Genomic DNA, 16,804 nt, shown 5'->3' on the forward strand with positions numbered 1-16,804 from the left:
AAGAATTGTCATTTTTGGTTGGGCACTGTGGCCTTTGATCCCAGCAATCAGGAGGCAAAGACAGACAGACCTCTGAGTTCAAGGCCAACCTGGTCTACAGAGTGAGTTCCAGGACAGGTAGGGTTACCCAGAGAAACCCTGTCTCAAAACACAAAACAAAACAAAACCCTAATGTTTTAAAAATTGTGATTCTTACAAGGATCTAGCCTTCCTAGCTGAAATCTGACGCTAGATAAAAACTTACCCTTCAGAAAAATACTGATTCAGGGTTGGGGATTTAGCTCAGTGGTAGAGCGCTTGCCTAGCAAGCGCAAGGCCCTGAAGCGCAAGGCCCTGGGTTCAGTCCCCAGCTCCGATAAAAAGAAAAAAAAAGAAAAATACTGATTCAGGGTGAGGCTAGGAATGCAGGCAGGTTTTGTAGACAGAGAAGTTGCCCCAAAGGAAGTTCAGAAGCTGAGAGATTTAGCTACTTAGGCGTCTTTGATGCTGCATGTTTTCTCTTGCCTTGCAGAAAGGAAGGGGAACTGAGGCCGCCCATGCCCAGCCTGTCCTCAGTCAACAGCGCCTAGAAAGTTTGACCTAGCAGAAGTCTCAGTCTCGGCTGGTCCAGAACCCTAGATGGAAGACACAGAGGGGTCCTAGAAGGCCCTGGAGGAGCAAACTGTAAAGATCCCACCTATTGGCGCTGGAAAGATAGCTCCGCAGTTAAGAGCACTGATTGTTCTTCCCAGGTTCAATCATTCCCTGCACCACATTGCAGCTCACAACTGTAACTCCAGTTCCAAGGGATCTTGCCCCTCACACAGACATGAATACATGGAGGCAAAACCACCAAGGATGATGGATGGAGGTGTGTGAGTGTGTGTGTGTGAGTGTGTGTGTGTGTCTGTGTGCGCGCCTGTGTGTGTGCGCTGAGCTATCTTGCCTACCCATATATCTATGTATATCTCCCACCCATGGGTTTCCCCTGGGAGCCATCTCCAGCTGGCCTCACTTCTCTAAAGTCAAACATCTCACAGTCATTTGCTCCACACTTCCTGTTTGATGCTTGTTTCTTGATTGTTACTCTCCAGTTTGTAACTGTGCAAGTGTGGGTGTGGGAGATGGGTCGGGGACTTCTACTTCTCTGCCTTTTCCTTCAGAGCTGGGAGGGCTTTCACTTCCTCCCCAGACTCCCAGTTCTGCCTTCTAAATGCTGTTTGGGTCAGAAGACCCCACCCCCTCCTGTCCTTGGGTGTCCTTTCTGAGCCACAGGAAAACAGAACTCGCTGTCTCCAAAGTGCCTTGCAGCTCCTGAGGAACAATGGGAAGTGGTGGTGGGGCGCTCGCTCGGGGCTGTGCTGTGAGTAGTAACTGAGACAGACAGAGAGGCCCTCCCGAGATGGAGGAGATGGATGAGAAGGCCTCAGTCCTGCCTGGCACCATGAAGGGCTAAGTGAGGACCTTCTCTTTCATCAGTGCCTTCTGCCCCAGAATCCCACCAGATGAGAATGATGCTCTCAGCTCTGCCCACCGGGGATCTACCTACCACAGAGGAACACTGAGACACGGAGGGCTAGGGCTCCAGCACCTGGGCCTGACAGCTTCCCAATACACCTTTCTTGATCTCAGGCTGCCCGCAAAGTTTTATGTCAAGCCAGTAGAGGATTAAATATATGTGTAAAATACAGGGTGGTGGTTAATACCTGAAGTCCCAGCACTCGAGAGATAGAGGCAGAAGAGGCGTAAGTTTGAGGCCAGTCTGGGCTATGTGAGACCCTGTCAAGAAAAGAAAGAAAGAAAATATATGCAGGGGTACCAAGCCAAACTTAAGTGATTCTGCCTTCCAGGCAGAAAGAAAACCTGTCAGTCACTGACTGTCTCTACCACCAGCACCATCGTGGACAACTCTCCCCGGTGTCCTTTGGCGCTCTCTCTCTATCCAGTCGAATAAGTCCTCCGTGCCTAAAATAACCTGCAGAGAAGCAGTTTCCCAGTTCCTCCAGAAGAGACCAGGAAAGCTGCTGGGCCTGAAGCCAGAGCCCACAGAGAGGCCTAGACCCACAAGGCAGAGTGCAGTGAAGGCAAACACAGTGCCCCTACCCTCTCTCTGCCTGGTCCACCTGCTAACCAGGGAGGGCTGGAGCAGGGGCGGTGGCACAGTTCCAAGAGGTCCCACATCCTTTGCTATCAAACTCACAGGACTGGGGTGGCATGGGTGTCGGCAATCTGCATGCTGGGGCTAGTTGGCTAAAGGTGTAAGTATGTGAGGTGGGAACACCAGTGACTCAGAGCCCATGATGTCAGTCAGACCCTTCACCGTCAGGTCACTGTCATTACACACATAACAAGTAGTAGAACTAAGGAGAGCCACGCGAGGTGCCACCACTAAAGCAAAAAGAGCCAGTGGCACACAGCAATCTTCAGAAGGGACTACTACCCCACTAGGGCGCGCCTTCTGGGTATCTCTTTTTGGAGCGACCCAGGATGCAGTTGAGTAAGACTTGTGGGAACACTGGGAACCAGACACCAGAGTCAGGTTCCAGGAAAACACACTGTCCTGTACCCAGACTTTAGGTAACTGCCCAGACACACACAGGAGCACGCAGCGAAAGGCGCTAGACGCAACAGGGGGCGCACGAAGCTCCACCGCGTCAGCACAGGTGGGTCAGCCCCAGGCTGGCACACGGTACCGGCGGGGTTCACTCTGCCGACGGAACCAGACAGTGTCACATTCCCCACGCCCGCTCCGGCTCCTCTTACCCAGCGCGCGGCAGCTCCCAAGGACCAGCGCGACTGCGGGCGCGGCCAGCAGGGCGACCAGCAGGGTGCAGCCGACGGCCAGCATGGTTCCTTCTACGTGGGGCGGCGGGCGGCGGAGAAGCTCCGCAGCCGGGGCCGGGCGGCCGGCAGATTGGAGTCGCGACAGCAGCCGCCGTCCGCTTCGGGCTCCACACTCAGCTCGCACTGCGAGCGCTCGCCCCGGCGTGGCTCAGTTCTGTGTCGGCGTGACTTCCCACTTGCACGTGACGCACAGCAGCGGGCAGTCCTGGCAACAGCGAAACATTTGAGGAACCGGTGCTGAAGCTCCTCTTGGCAGCCCCGGCTCGCAGTTACGAAAGCCCAGTAGGATGGCGCAATCACCCAGGGCTCCGAGGGGGTTACTTCTTGCAACCGCGCCACACCTGAGCCTCCAGGGACTCCCACCAAGGTCCCGCCCCAGGTTTTGACGCTGAGATAAGGGGAATTAGCCCCCTCCTTTCCTCCCTCTGCGCCCCCGTTTGGGTTTTGCTTTCATAAGCCCCAGCCAGTGGCTCTAGTTGTTAAAGTAGAGAGCGGGGCAGTGTCCCGGGAGCTTACAGGAATCAAACAGGGAATCTGAAATCTGCTGCGACCCCAGAGATTGTGATTTAATTGATCTGAGGGAAAACTTAGGCATCCAAAAAACTGAGAAAAAGATTTGCTCTCACCTTCCAGCGGAGGAGCAGCTCTTTGAAGCCTGCTGCAGAGGCAACGAAACCAGTGTGCGCTTTTGAGACTGACACAGAGACACATGAGTCACATCCTCAAGATTACTATTCTGGATCCGGGAATCTCAGTTTTCTCACCTATTAGAGATTTACTTTTAAGCCCATTATGAAGATTCCTGGAAACACTATCTAAGTATGTGGACCCCAAGTACTCAATGAGGAGTCTGGCCTTGACTACCCACGTGACTTGACTGCTTGCCATTTACCAGAGCCCACCACGGTTCCCTTCCACGCCACAGAGCTTGAAGCTACGGGGCATCTTCCCATGCAAAGGCGGAGGGAAAGAAACGCACTGAAAATAAAATTTAGACGAGGGGCCCTGGACCTACACCAGTATGTTATAATGTACTCTTCCATTTTGGGCTTTAGACTGATTAGAGTCCATGGGGCAACTGGAAGGGGTGCGTTCTGGCTGAACCCCTAAATAAGACATGACTTTATTTAAGCAACAATGTTCAACATGCAGACCTCAGACCTACGCATCCAACGCTTTCTGTGTAAACCACCCATAAGCAATGGCAGAACCAAACCTCTACCCAGGACAGTGGACTGGTTTTGATGGCTGTCATGCCTATAGACAGAAAGAAAGGCATGGTTGTCCCCCTCTCCCTGTGCTGATGCAGGCACTTGGGAAGCAGAAGCGCGGGTGGATAACAGTGAGTCTGAGGGCCCTGTCTAAAAAAAAAAAGAAATACATAATTTTTTCTCCTGCTCTTTAAAATGGGATTGCAGTTACACGCCTGTAATCCCAACACTCTGGAGGCCAAGGCAGGAAAGAGGCAAGCATCGTGGAACTTGCCCTATCTCAAAAATAAAATTAATTTCCAACAGACTCCCATGTGGTGCCTCCTTCCTTTCTGTGGTAAATGGAGACCTGAAAATAATTTCAGAGAGACAAATTGCTGGCCTGAAACAGGAAGGCTACAGAGGGCTGCCAGCTCAGATAGAGGTCAATAAAGGCATGTTGAAGGCAAGAGCAGGCGTCTCAGACATGACCTGGCCACTGTGCCCAAGTGGCTTCCCCCTGTTTTGATCCTGGGGGTTGGGGGGTGGGGGTGGAGAATGTCCTATTTAGTCAGATGGTTTAGTTCCCGTCCCAGGTCTAGCTGTAGGATTTGGACAATTTCTCTGTGTTGTTTAGATTTTTCTCAACCCTAATTTTAATAATGCTCCCTAAACACTTTAACCTCCCTTCTAGCCTAGCACCCACCATAGGCAGTGGAAAATAAAGTTATTAGGATACAGGGGAAGTGGACCTGTTTAGAACTTGTTCCTTGGAGCAAATCCCATCTGCATTGTCAGGAAATCGGTAATTCAGTTCACAGGAGTCAGCAGCAGCAGCTCGATCCACTCACAAGTACTTCATGGCTATACCAGCAGTCCAGTTCGGTTGTGTAGGGATGAAAACACAAATCAGCAGTGGTACAATCCAGCAGAAACAGCCAGGCCTCAGCCAAACCTGCACCAGTCAGCAGAAGTGATTAGGCCAGGAGAAGTTCTTTGCCTTGACTCTCCCAACAAAGCAAAAAAATCATTGAAGAAGACCATGAAGCGTTGCAAAGCTAGCTATGCAAGCAAGCTCCTCCCTCTCCCAGTCCATCGAGTCCTAGTTATACTCCCTCCAAACATCACATGTCCTCAAAGAAGCTGCCAGAACACCACCAGAAGTTTTTCAGTACATTTCTTTCTACGGAGTCAGAAACAGAGCTCAACAGTGAAATGCGAGGTGAACCAGTACACGCATGTAGTTAGAGAAGAGTCCTTCACCATGCATCCTTTCATGTGTCTGCTTTAGCAAAGCATCCTTTCACCTGTGTCTGCTTCAGGAAAACACTCCTCCATGTGCCTGCCCCAGCCAAACACCATCCTGTACAACTGACTTTCCAAAGCACCATAAGTTTCTGCTTCATCTCTGAGCCTTTTTTACTGATCTGTACAGTAAGAATTTATGATATACAAAGTATTAGTGTTGTGCATCGAGTCCCTGTATGATGTCTCCCACCTTTAACTCCAGCCCTTGGGAGGCAGAAGGCAGATCTCTGTGAGTTCAAGGCCAGCCTGGTTTACAGAGTGAATTCCAGGTCATCCAGGGCTACAGGGAGAGACCACCTTCACTTTCGCACCCTCTTTCCTGTACCAAAGCCTTGCATGTACTTAAGTTTCTACAATGATGTCCGTGGTTTCTCTGTCCTTTGGCCAGGCCTTCCCTTCCCTTAGTCTTATACCCTACTCAGCCTTCATGCTCGTCCTGGACAGGCATGGTGGCGGATGACTGTAATTCTGGCACTCGGGAGGCTAAGGGAGAAACATGGCAAGGTCCCAGACAAGATTCTATTTTCAAAAAAAAGAAAAATCCAAGCATATCTGTGAGCATGTGTATCCCCAATATCCAGGAAGGAGGGGTAAGATTACTCCAAGTTTGAGTCCAGCCTAATCTACATAGCAAGTTTAAAAAAAAAAAAAAGTCAGGTCTGGACTTGGTTGCCTTCTCTAGAAAACTGAATGGTCTCTTCCCTCAATTCTAAGAAGCCTGTTATTGGGGCTGGAGAGATGGCTCAGAGGTTAAGAGCACTGACTGCTCTTCCAGAGGTCCTGAGTTCAATTCCCAGCAACCACATGTTGACTCGAAACCATCTGTCATGGGATCTGATGCTCTCTTCTGGTGTGTCTGAGGATAGCTACAGGGTACTCACATACATAAAATAAATAAATTTAAAAAAAAATAAAAAAGGAAGAAGCCTCTCATCCACAGGTTAACCTGGGTGTCAGATCCCTGCTCCCAATGCCACGTGACTTTGTTTACCACCCTGCCTTCCCTGTGACCCTGAAGAACCCATCCTGCTGAGCAGGGCCCGACACATACTGAAGATCTATATCTTAGGTAAGGAGATTCCTTGAGGCTCTGAGCAGTCTCTTTCCTCCTTCAAGGCTGCCTGAACTCTACACTTAGTGGAAGTTCAGTTTTCGAGCCAACATTCCAGGTTGTTATGACAAACACTGATAAGGAGGGAAGAAGTCACACCTGTGTGAGTGAGCCTTGCTGACAACCCCCACAGTCCTGCAACCTCCCACCCTAAGCCAGACTCCTGCTACCTGTCCCCAGGAGTTAACCAGCATCTCCTGGGTGCCTGCCAACCCCAGGAAGAAACCCTCCTATTGGTGTAATGGTGCATCAGATAAATCTCAGCTTGTGAATGGAGACATCTGGCCTCCAGGAAGCATAAATGAACTACAGGTGAGGCTGAAGTACCTTGTGCAGGGAATTCAAACAAGCCACTGTGACTCCAGCAAAGGAACACAGGATTTTACCTCTGAACCAGGGCACCTCTCTTGGGATGTCATGCTGCTTTGTTTCCCTCAAGGATATAGTTGCTTTTGAAATTCTCAGCCCTGAGAGCTGGGAAGTATTGCCGAATGCCAGCTAGGCGTGAAGTAATTTGATCCAAACTCTTTAGCTGCTGTCACGTCTAGGCTGAAGTCTGGTCCATGATTCTCATTAACAGAGGTCTCAGTATACTCAGGACTGACCATGGGACACCTGTCTAGCCCACCACAGTAGGCACTGAGGAATTGCACAGGCTAGGAGGGGAGCGTATGTTGTAGAACTTGGTTTAGGAACAATGCTTGCCTTCTTCCCGACCCAGACTCAATCCCTCTTCTGCTTTAAGTGTCCCTGCAGTTACCATTCATGTCCCCTAGAGGGAGAAATCCTTGGCTGACTCAACCAGCAAACCAGCCCATCTCACCTTTAACCTGAAAAAATTAAACAGCTTTTTGGAGGTCAGGCAGGCTCAGACTTGCAATTCTACTGCTATCACTTCCCCAAGGGCTGACTTCCAGTTGTTCACCCTCTGGCCTAACTAAAAGTAAGCTCCTTAAAGTTTGCCTATTAGAAGGCTTAGAGAATAAAGAGAAGATGTAAGATTGTTTTTAATCCTTCCAAAAGGGATTTTGTAGTCATGGGCTCTGCTTCTCTTGCTTACTAGACAAGGAAACAAAGGACTCCAGAGGTGAACTCATTGCAAAGAAGAGTGTGGACAACATATGTGCGACCCCAGCTCTGACGGTTTGTATATGCTTGGGGCTTGTTGGAGTGTGTCACTGTGGGTGTGGGCTTTGATACCCCAGTCCTGGCTGCCTGGAAGTCGGTCTTCTCCTAGCAGCCTTCAGATGAAGATGTAGAGCTCTCAGCTCCTTCTGCACCATGGATGCTGCTATGTTCCTGCCTTGATGATCATGGACTGAACCTCTGAACCTGTAAGCCAGCCCCAATTAAATGCTGTCCTTATAAGAGTTGCCCTGGTCATGGTGTCTGTTCCCAGCAGTAATTGCCAACTAAGACACCAGCTATCCTGGTTGCAGGTGGGGGTGCTGTTTGAGTGAGGTTTTTATTTTGTTGTTTGTTTTGCGACAGGTTTTCACATAGCTGAGGCTAGCCTTGAGCTTTTCTGACTCTCCTGCCTCCATTCCCCCAGTGCTGGGATTAGAGGAGCTCCTCATCGTATCTTACCCCACCAGGTGTTTGTTTTTTAAATAAATCTCCTCCCAAGACCCACCTCCAGGCCTAGTCTGCCCTCTGCTAAGAGCGCAAACCACCCGGCCTGGTCCCGTTCTCAGCGAGGAACACTGTGTTCTCTCCTCACCTGTGTGGGTCTGTCACAAGGACCAGATGGTTCTGAGGGAGGCGGTGAAGTAAAGCTAGGCTGACTGGCAGATCTGAGACCACACTCCCACACACCCCACACCCCCTGCCTCCTTCTCCCTGGGAGGGGGTGTGTGGGCAAACATTGGGCAGCACAACTCAAGTGCCTGCTACGAGACTCAGACTCACAGTGGAGGCTTGCGGTATCCTCAGCAATCTCAACCCAGTCTACCACCGTCGGGTGAACGTCACCCCAGAGATGGGACGCCGAAACCATTCTCAGAAAGAAATTATTAGCCCCCCATAACACTTTCAGAATGTTATGTTGTTATAAAGGTTCTCCTATAAATAATGAATATTGTGTTTTCATTATTTTATTTGGTTTGTTTGAGACAGAGTCTCTCTGACCTGGATGACTTGGAATCTTAGGTTTTTATAGCTGCAACGAAGCATCACAATTAAATGAAACACACACACACAGGGGAGGTGGCTCGGGAAGCAAAACGCTTACCTGAGTTTAGATCTCCCGACCTCATAAAGTGCCACTATTCTGGCTATACCATGAGACTCTACCTAAAGGAACAACATCAAGAACAACAATGAACCAGCCGTGGTTACCCATGCTCACGCCTGTAACCTATCCCTGGAGGGGCAGAAACAGGAGGGTCGGTTTGTGCAGCTCATTAGCCTGCTAGTCAGTGAGCTCCAGGTTCAATGGAGCCACTGTCTCAGAGCAGAAGGTGAGCCAGGCAGTGGTGATGTACGCCCAGCACTCAGGGGGCAGACGCAGGCAGACCTTTGAATATGACGCCAGCCTGGTGTGCAGAGGGAGTTTCAGGACAGCCAAGGCTACACAGAGAAACGTTGTCTCAAAAATAAATAAATGTAATAATAAAAAATAAGGTGAAGGGCTGGAGAGATGAATCAGAGGTTAACTGAGAGTATTTCTTAGCATACGAATGGGGCGTTTTCCCACAACTGCTTATAACTCAGTAAATATAAATCACCTCCTTGGGCACCAGGCATGCATGTGGTACACAAACATACATGTAGGGCAAACTCATCACGCATAAACTAAAAGTAAAACATACGTGAGGCAAGCCAGGACTCCGTCAGAGACACCGCCTGGAAAGTAAACATTAAAAGAAGAGAGGGAGTAGTGCTACCCATCTATAATCACAGCACTTGTGGGTAGAGGTACGCGGAGCAGAATGCTGTGCGGTACTCACCAGAGAAGACTGGTTTAAGCCAATGAACACAGGTCTAAGCCAAAAGAAAGTCTTTATTAGCCGGCCAATGGCTGCACTGGGTGTTCAGGATCCCAGTGGAGCTCTGAGCCTTCCTCTCAGGGTGAGCTTTTACTGACAAAATTGGTGCTCTGGGTTGACGCGCTTCAATTAACAACAGTTAGCCAGAAGCAGAGCTACAGAAGCTAAAAACCAAGGTTAACACATTTAGAGACTTTCCCAGAACTATGGACTTTGATGGATTAGGCATTTGTTTTAGCTGTGGCAGATGGTGCTGTCTACATGCTGAGTCTTACAACCTGAATGGGACTTCCATCATGGCGTCAGTTGTGCTAAGGTCTGGAGCCCTGTTACATACAAGTTCAAGGATGTCCTCAACTACAGAGTGATTTCAGGTCCAGGATGAGATGAGACCATGTTTAACAACAACAACAACAACAACAACAACAACATGACAAGGAGAGGGAGGGAAAGAGTCTTTATTACAAGAAACAATACAGTTCCTAGGAACCAGATTGTGTGAGCTTAAATTTCCAGTTACTAGTTTATCTTAAAAAAATGACTTCACTTTTTGGTTCCCCATCTTTAAAAAAGGAGAAATACGGGGTTGGGGATTTAGCTCAGTGGTAGAGCGCTTGCCTAGCGAGCGCAAGGCCCTGGGTTTGGTCCCCAGCTCCGGAAAAAAAAAAAGAAAAAAAGGAGAAATACCCAGTACATCTTTTTGTTTTGTTTTGTGTTTCGTCTGTTTGTTTGCTTGTTTTTTAATTTCCTTTGAGACTGGGTTTCTCTGTGTAGCCCTGACTGTGCTGGAACTCTGTAGACCAGGCTGGTCTCAAACTCAGAGAGATCCACATAACTCTGCCCTCCTAGTGCTAAGAGTAAAAGTGTGCACTGGCACAATTTTAATGATTTCTTTTTTTTTTTTAATGTACATTGGTGTTTTACCTGTATGAGGGTGTCAGATTCCCTGCCACAAAGTTGGTCCAGCAGCTCCTCAGTAGTTATTCCTTGTACCTGTATAGCCCATATGTGTAAGGACCATGTAGTTTGTGTGTGTAAGGCCCGTGTAGTCTGTGTGTGTAAGGCCTGTGTAGTCCGTGTGTGTAAGCCCTCATCCCTGTGCTAACGCCTGAGCCCTTCTTCAGTTCAAGCCCTGCTCTGCTGGGGACTTCACAAACCACATAAACTCACTAAGCCTCACTTTTCCGTCCACGAAGTGGAACAGGAGAGTGATTTCCTGCTTAGGCTTGCGGTAAGGAGTCACTAAAAAATTCCTGAAGCAGGATCAGCACAGACCAGGCAGCCAGCAAACGCTCGATGAACGCCAGCCTAGTTATGAGAAAAGTCTATATTTATGAAACCATCATCCCAGAAAGCAACAGAGGAAGGTGGACGGCACTTGCTATCTAGTTTTTTCTTATCAGCAGAAATTCCCCTCTTAGGAAAAGAAAAAACTTTTTTTCCTAATATCTAACTGGATTTTTGAGATGAGGTGACATGTAACACATGCTGACCTTGAATTCACTATGTGGCTAAGGATGACCTTGAATTCCTGGTTCGCTAGTTTCTGCTTCCCAAACAGCGGTATTACCAACTCTAGCATCAAAGGGAACAAAGGAGCAGATATGACAGCACGAGCCTTAAACTCCAGTACTTAGGGCAGCAGCAGCTCCAGGCCCCACCACCACCACTACAGAGTGAGACCCAATCTCAAAAACAAAAATACTCACCAAACCCCCAAAACACAAAATCAAATAGTCGAAATGTTGATATTTACTTTAACCATTATTTTAAATTAACTGTTATCAGAAGTGTCTTTCTTTAAAGATTAATTTAATTATTACATATAAGTACACTGCAGCTGTCTTCAGACACACCAGAAGAGGGCATCAGATCTCATTACAGATGGTTGTGAGCCACCATGTGGTTGCTGGGGTTTGAACTCAGGTCCTCTGGAAGAGCAGTGAGTGCTCTTAACCACTGAGCCATCTCTCCAGCCCCAGAAGTGTCTTTCTTTTTTTTTTTTTTTGGTTCTTTTTTTCGGAGCTGGGGACCGAACCCAGGACCTTGCGCTTCCTAGGCAAGCGCTCTACCACTGAGCTAAATCCCCAACCCAGAAGTGTCTTTCTTAAACCATATATTTTTCTGACTCATAAAAGGGTCCCACTGAGCGCAAGTTTAACTTTGAAGTAATGTATAGTAGAATTTTTTTTTCTTTTTCTTTTTTTCGGAGCAGGGATGTGTAGTAGAATTTAAGAGCCCTTTACCTAGCTAGAACCAAAAAGTCAGGTAGGAAGCTAAGCAGTCAAGAGCCAGAGGTAGGACTCAGTGGTAGACACGTGTGTAGCAGGCACAAGACCTTGATTCCCCAGTTCAAAAAAAAGGGGGGGGGAGGGTTGGGGATTTAGCTCAGTGGTAGAGCGCTTGCCTAGCAAGTGCAAGGCCCTGGGTTCGGTCCCCAGCTTCAAAAAAAAGAAGAAAAAAAAAAAAAAGACTTTGAAACTGGAACCCTTATCCACTGCTGGTAGGAATGCAAATGGTGCCGTTTTGGAAAACAGCAGAAGTTCTTATAACTAAACATAGAGTCAGTCACTGTCTTAGTTAGGGTTTTACTGCCGTGAACAGACTCCTTGACCAAGGCAACTCTTGTAAAGACGACATTTAATTGGGGCTGGCTTACAGGTTCAGAGGGTCAGTCCATTATCATCAAGGCAAGAGCTTGGCAGCATCCAGACAGGCATGGTGCTGGAGGAGCTGAGAGCTCTACATCTTCATCTGAAGGCTGCTAGCAGAAGTCTGACTTCCCGGCAGCTAGGGTGAGGGTCTTAAGCCCACAGTGAAACACCTACCCTAACAGGGCCACACCTCCCAATAGTGCCACTCCCTGGCCCAAGCCTATACAAAGCGTCACAGACACCATATGACCAAGCAACTCCATCTCAAGGTGTGTGGCCGGGAGGCGAGAAAGCATAGATCCACGCTAACTTGCATAAGATTGCCTAAAGCAGTGTTGTTCACAACAGCCAAGACAGGAGCCATGATGTCCATCGGCGTGGAGACAAGCACTCTATGTACACAACAGAATAACACTGGGCCATAACATGAATAATTTTAAATTTTCATTTAGTTAATTAGCTTATGTGTATGGTTGCATGTATGTTTGTGCACCAAGTGTGTGTCTAGTACTTGTAGAGACCGGAAGAGGGTATCAGGTCCCCTGGAACTGGAGATGGTTGTGAGCAGCCACATGTGCCAGACCTTAACTTAAAGCCACCAACCAATGACCACATATCTTCATGAATATGGAAGTTCAGAACTGAAACCAAATGTGCTTGCCTGCGATCCCCCAGCACTCAGGGCAGAGGCACAAGGATCAGGAGCTCGTCAATAACAGTCATCTGTCACCTCTGAGGCTTTAACCATAAAGAATGCACTCGGGACCACTCCCATGCCTCACTTTCCCGTTCACATGAGCATGTGCTCTCTCTTTCCTTGCCTTGTGCACACTCCTGACCGCAGGAACCAGGATGTGCTGCTAGTAATCCTGTAGCCTAGTCAGCCCTATCCTCTCCCCCTGGCAAGGACTCTCCAGTGTGGAGGGAAGGGTTAACTGTCAACACAGTAACTAGAAAGTGGATTTCCTCAAATTGCTGCCTTTTCTGTTCCAGTGAGCAATTCTCAAAGTCCTCGTCCCGACAGAGAGCCCCACAGGGACAAAGCAAACAGCCTAGGCCTTGTGGCTTATGCCTGGATTATTATCGCCTCTACTTATCCTGTCTACTGGACCAACTCACCTGCTACCTCTACCTTGGCTCTCAGTGCTGCCACCCCCAAACTGTTGAAGTATCTTTTATTCACCCATACAATTGTCTTCTCAGAGGTTTACTGCTAAGTAAGCTCACTCTTTCTAGTTATTTCTGAGCTCTAACTGATTGGTTCAACTCTGCCATTCTGGTCCCAAACTCCTCTCCGACTGACTGATTCAATCTGACTTCTGTCACCGTCTCACTGAATTGTTCTGCTTGGCCTCAAAAGAACTCTGGCAACCTGTTCTCATCCTCTGATTCGTTCATTCTCTGGCTCGTTCTGTCTTCATCTGTGCCTACTTTCACCTGCAGCCTTCTTTGCAAAACTGTCCCCATAAAAACTGTCTCTGAACTTGACAAACTGAACTGCCCTGAACTCCATTCTATTCACTGTCTCTCGACTCCTTAACTCTAAACTGTCCCAAACTGACTGATTGGAACTCAAATGACTGAACTCAGAGATCTGCATGCCTCTGTCTCCTGGAAGCTGGGATTAAAGACATGTACCACCATGACAAGAACTGAGCTTTTCTTTATTTGAAATTTGCTTTATACCAGGCTGGCCTTGAACTCAGACATCTGCTTGCCTCTGTCTGCTGAGATCAAAGGTATGACTGTATTCCAGCTGGAACACGCAGAACTGGAAGGTCTTTGGGTGTTGTCTTAGTTAGGGTTTTACTTCTGTGAACAGGTGCCATGACCAAGGCAAAGGACAACATTTAATTGGGGCTGGCTCACAGGTTCAGAGGTTCAGTCCATTATCATCAAGGTGGGAGCATGGCAGCATCCAGACAGGCATGGTGCAAGCAGAGCTGAGGGTTCTACATCTTTAACTAAAGGCTGCTAGTGAAAGAATGACCTCCTGGCATGCCCACAGTGACATACCCACTCCAACAAGCCCACACCTACTCCAAGGCCACACCTACTCCAACAAGGCCACACCTACTCCAACAAGGCCACACCTACTCCAACAAGGCCACACCTCCTAAAAGTGCCACTCCCTGACCCAAGCATATACAAACCATCACAGATATGATCTCTTGCCAGAGTAGCCATGTTGCTGGATTAAAATTCCCCTATAATAGACAACCACAACAGATGTGGGATCGAGTGCACACGCAGCTGGGAGCTGTCTCCTGGGCCTCCCTCTCCATCTCTGGTCTCCAGATGTAATGAGATGTCTGCCAGGGTTAGGCTGGACAGATGAAAAAGCCCTGTCTCTGTTTCTCTCTACTGACTTGATAGCAGAAATGACCAAGACTGAGGCCTGGGCTCTCTGCTCCTGCCTGTTCCAGAGACAGCGGCATCTTCTCATGCAGTGCCAGCCTCATTCCATAGACAAGATGGTGAAGGTCAGTGTGAACAGATTTGGCCATATTGGGCACCTGGTTACTAGGGCTGCCTTCTGCTCTGCATCTGGCAAAGTGGAGATTGTTGTCACCAACGAGCCCTTCATTGACCTCAACTACGTGTTCAATGTCCCAGTATGACTCTACGCATGGCAAGTTCAACGGCTCAGTCAAGGCTGAGGATGGGAAGCTTGTCATCAACGGGAAGCCCATCATCGTCTTCCAGGAGCGAGATCCCGCTAACATCAAATGGGGTGACGCTGGTGCTGAGTATGTCGTGGAGTCTACTGGTGTCTTCACCACCATAGAGAAGTCTGGGGCCCACTTGAAGGGTGAGGCTGAAAGGGTCATCATCTCTGCCTCTTTGGCTGACGCCTCCATGTTTGTGATGGGTGTGAACCACAAGAAATATGACAGCTCCCTCAAGATTGTCAGCAATGCATCCTGCACCACCAATTGCTTAGCCCCCCTGGCCAAGGTCATCCATGACAACTTTGGCATCATGAAAGGGCTCACGACCACAGTCCATGACATCACTGCTACTCAGAAGACTGTGGATTGCCCCTCTGGAAAGCTGTGGCATTATGACCATGGGGCAGCCCAGAACATCATCCCTGCATCCACTGGTGCTGCCAAGGCAGTGGGCAAGGTCATCCCAGAGCTGAATGGGAAGCTCACTAGCATGGCCTTCTGTGTTCCTACCCCCAATATATCCCTTGTGGATCTGACATGCTGCCTGGAGAAACCTGCCAAGTGTGATGACATCAAGACGGTGGTGAAGCAGGCATCCGAGGGCCCACTAAAGGGCATCCTGGGCTACACTGAGGACCAGGTTGTCTCCTGCGACTTCAACAGCAGCTCCCACTCTTCCTCCTTTGATGCTGGGGCTGGCATTGCTCTCAATGACAACTTTGTAAAGCTCATTTCCTGGTATAACATTGAATACGGCTACAGCAACAGGGTGGTGGATCTCACGTCCTACATGGCCTCCAAGGAGTAAGAAACCCTGGACCACCCAGCCCAGCCCAGCAAGGATACTGAAAGCAAGAGAGAGGCCCTCAGTTGCTGAGGAGTCCCTGTCCCAACTTGGCCCTCAACACTGAGCATTTCCCTCACAGTTTCCATCCCAGATCCCCATAATAACAGGAGGAGCCTAGGGAGCCCTCCCTTCTCTCTTGAATACCATCAGTAAAATTACACACACACACACACACACACACACACACACACACACACACACTGAGGCCTGACTCCCACAGCAGAGGATACTGCTCGTACCAAAGCTGACAGACCCAGAAGCTAATCTCCCATGTTCCCCTGTTATGGAGCAGTCACTGGAAACTCCACCTCAGAGCCTGGAGAGGCAGGTGCTGAGGCCAGCTCTTGCCTGAGACAGGGGAACAGTGGCCTGCTGTCACCTTGAAACAGCTCAGAATTAGAGAAAGGCTACTCTCAGAGGTTTGAAATTTAAAAGCAAAGGCATTGGCATCTTGAATTCATTATCACTGGGCATGAGGGAGCCTCACTGTGATGAAGCTGTTAGCTTAGCTGTAGCTCTTTTGTTTCTTGGCTGACAGCTATTCCATAGTGTCAGCATAAAGCAGCTTGACTGTAGACACAGAAAAATAGTTTGGCTCAGAGCAAGGTCAAGTTGACCATATACTCTGAGGTGGAGGAGGAGGAGGAAGAGGAGGAAGAGGAGGAAGAGGAGGAAGAGGAGGAGGAGAAAATTCCCCAACTGCAGCCTTCACTCGGGACTCAGCAAAAGAGGCCAGCCCGAACTGTTGTCTTAACTAGACCACCCTGCACCTCTGCTTATGAGCTCATTATGGTTTCCCTATAAACTGACTCTAGTCATAGCTTACAACTCCCAAGTTTGAGCTATGGCCCTGATTGGTCAGTCTTGGGTGTGCATTCAATAAACCAACCCTGTTTAACTGAGATTGGTGTCTGAGCGGCTCCCAGACCCCAAAGGTTTTTTACCTGGAAATCCTCTGCGAGAACCAGGTAAGAATGTTGAGGGTGGGGGGTTAGGGAGACACCTCAGGGGTTAAGAGCGCTTGTTCATCCCATCTTTTTTGTTTTGTTTTGTAATTGTTTGAGATAAGGTCTCCCTTTGTAGTCTCAGTTGGCCTGGAACTCCCTGTGTATACTAAGGTGGCTGCAAACTCAGAGATCCTCCTGCCTCTGCCTCCTGAGTGCTAGGATTAAAGGTGTGTGCCACTGTGCCCAGCTTAAGAGCATTTACTGC

General features: G+C 48.8%; 1 protein-coding gene, 1 long non-coding RNA gene and 1 pseudogene across 9 annotated transcripts in view; 2 read left to right on the forward strand and 1 right to left on the reverse strand.

The window, feature by feature from the left end:
* Il6r (interleukin 6 receptor) overlaps positions 1-2,948 on the reverse strand; it is a 63,145-nt gene extending 60,197 nt beyond the window's left edge. For 7 of the 8 annotated variants that reach the window (XM_087616074.1, XM_087616080.1, XM_087616071.1 and 4 more), the window contains exon 1: positions 2,743-2,948. In XM_087616074.1, the coding sequence (XP_087472200.1) occupies positions 2,743-2,827 (85 nt within the window). In that variant the 5' untranslated portion in view covers positions 2,828-2,948. 8 annotated transcript variants of the gene reach the window in all.
* A 4,071-nt stretch (positions 2,949-7,019) lies between these two features.
* On the forward strand, positions 7,020-8,522 carry LOC147996360 (uncharacterized). The gene is made up of 3 exons (XR_015678098.1): positions 7,020-7,375; positions 7,496-7,766; positions 7,924-8,522. It is a non-coding gene; the product is annotated as an uncharacterized LOC147996360 (long non-coding RNA).
* Positions 8,523-14,547: 6,025 nt separating this feature from the next.
* Positions 14,548-15,601, forward strand: LOC108350271 (glyceraldehyde-3-phosphate dehydrogenase pseudogene; annotated as a pseudogene).
* Positions 15,602-16,804: the final 1,203 nt, after the last annotated feature.

The sequence above is a fragment of the Rattus norvegicus genome, chromosome 2 (genome assembly GCF_021556685.1).
Source record: "Rattus norvegicus strain SHRSP/BbbUtx chromosome 2, alternate assembly SHRSP_T2T, whole genome shotgun sequence".
In the NCBI taxonomy this organism is placed as follows: domain Eukaryota; kingdom Metazoa; phylum Chordata; class Mammalia; order Rodentia; family Muridae; genus Rattus; species Rattus norvegicus.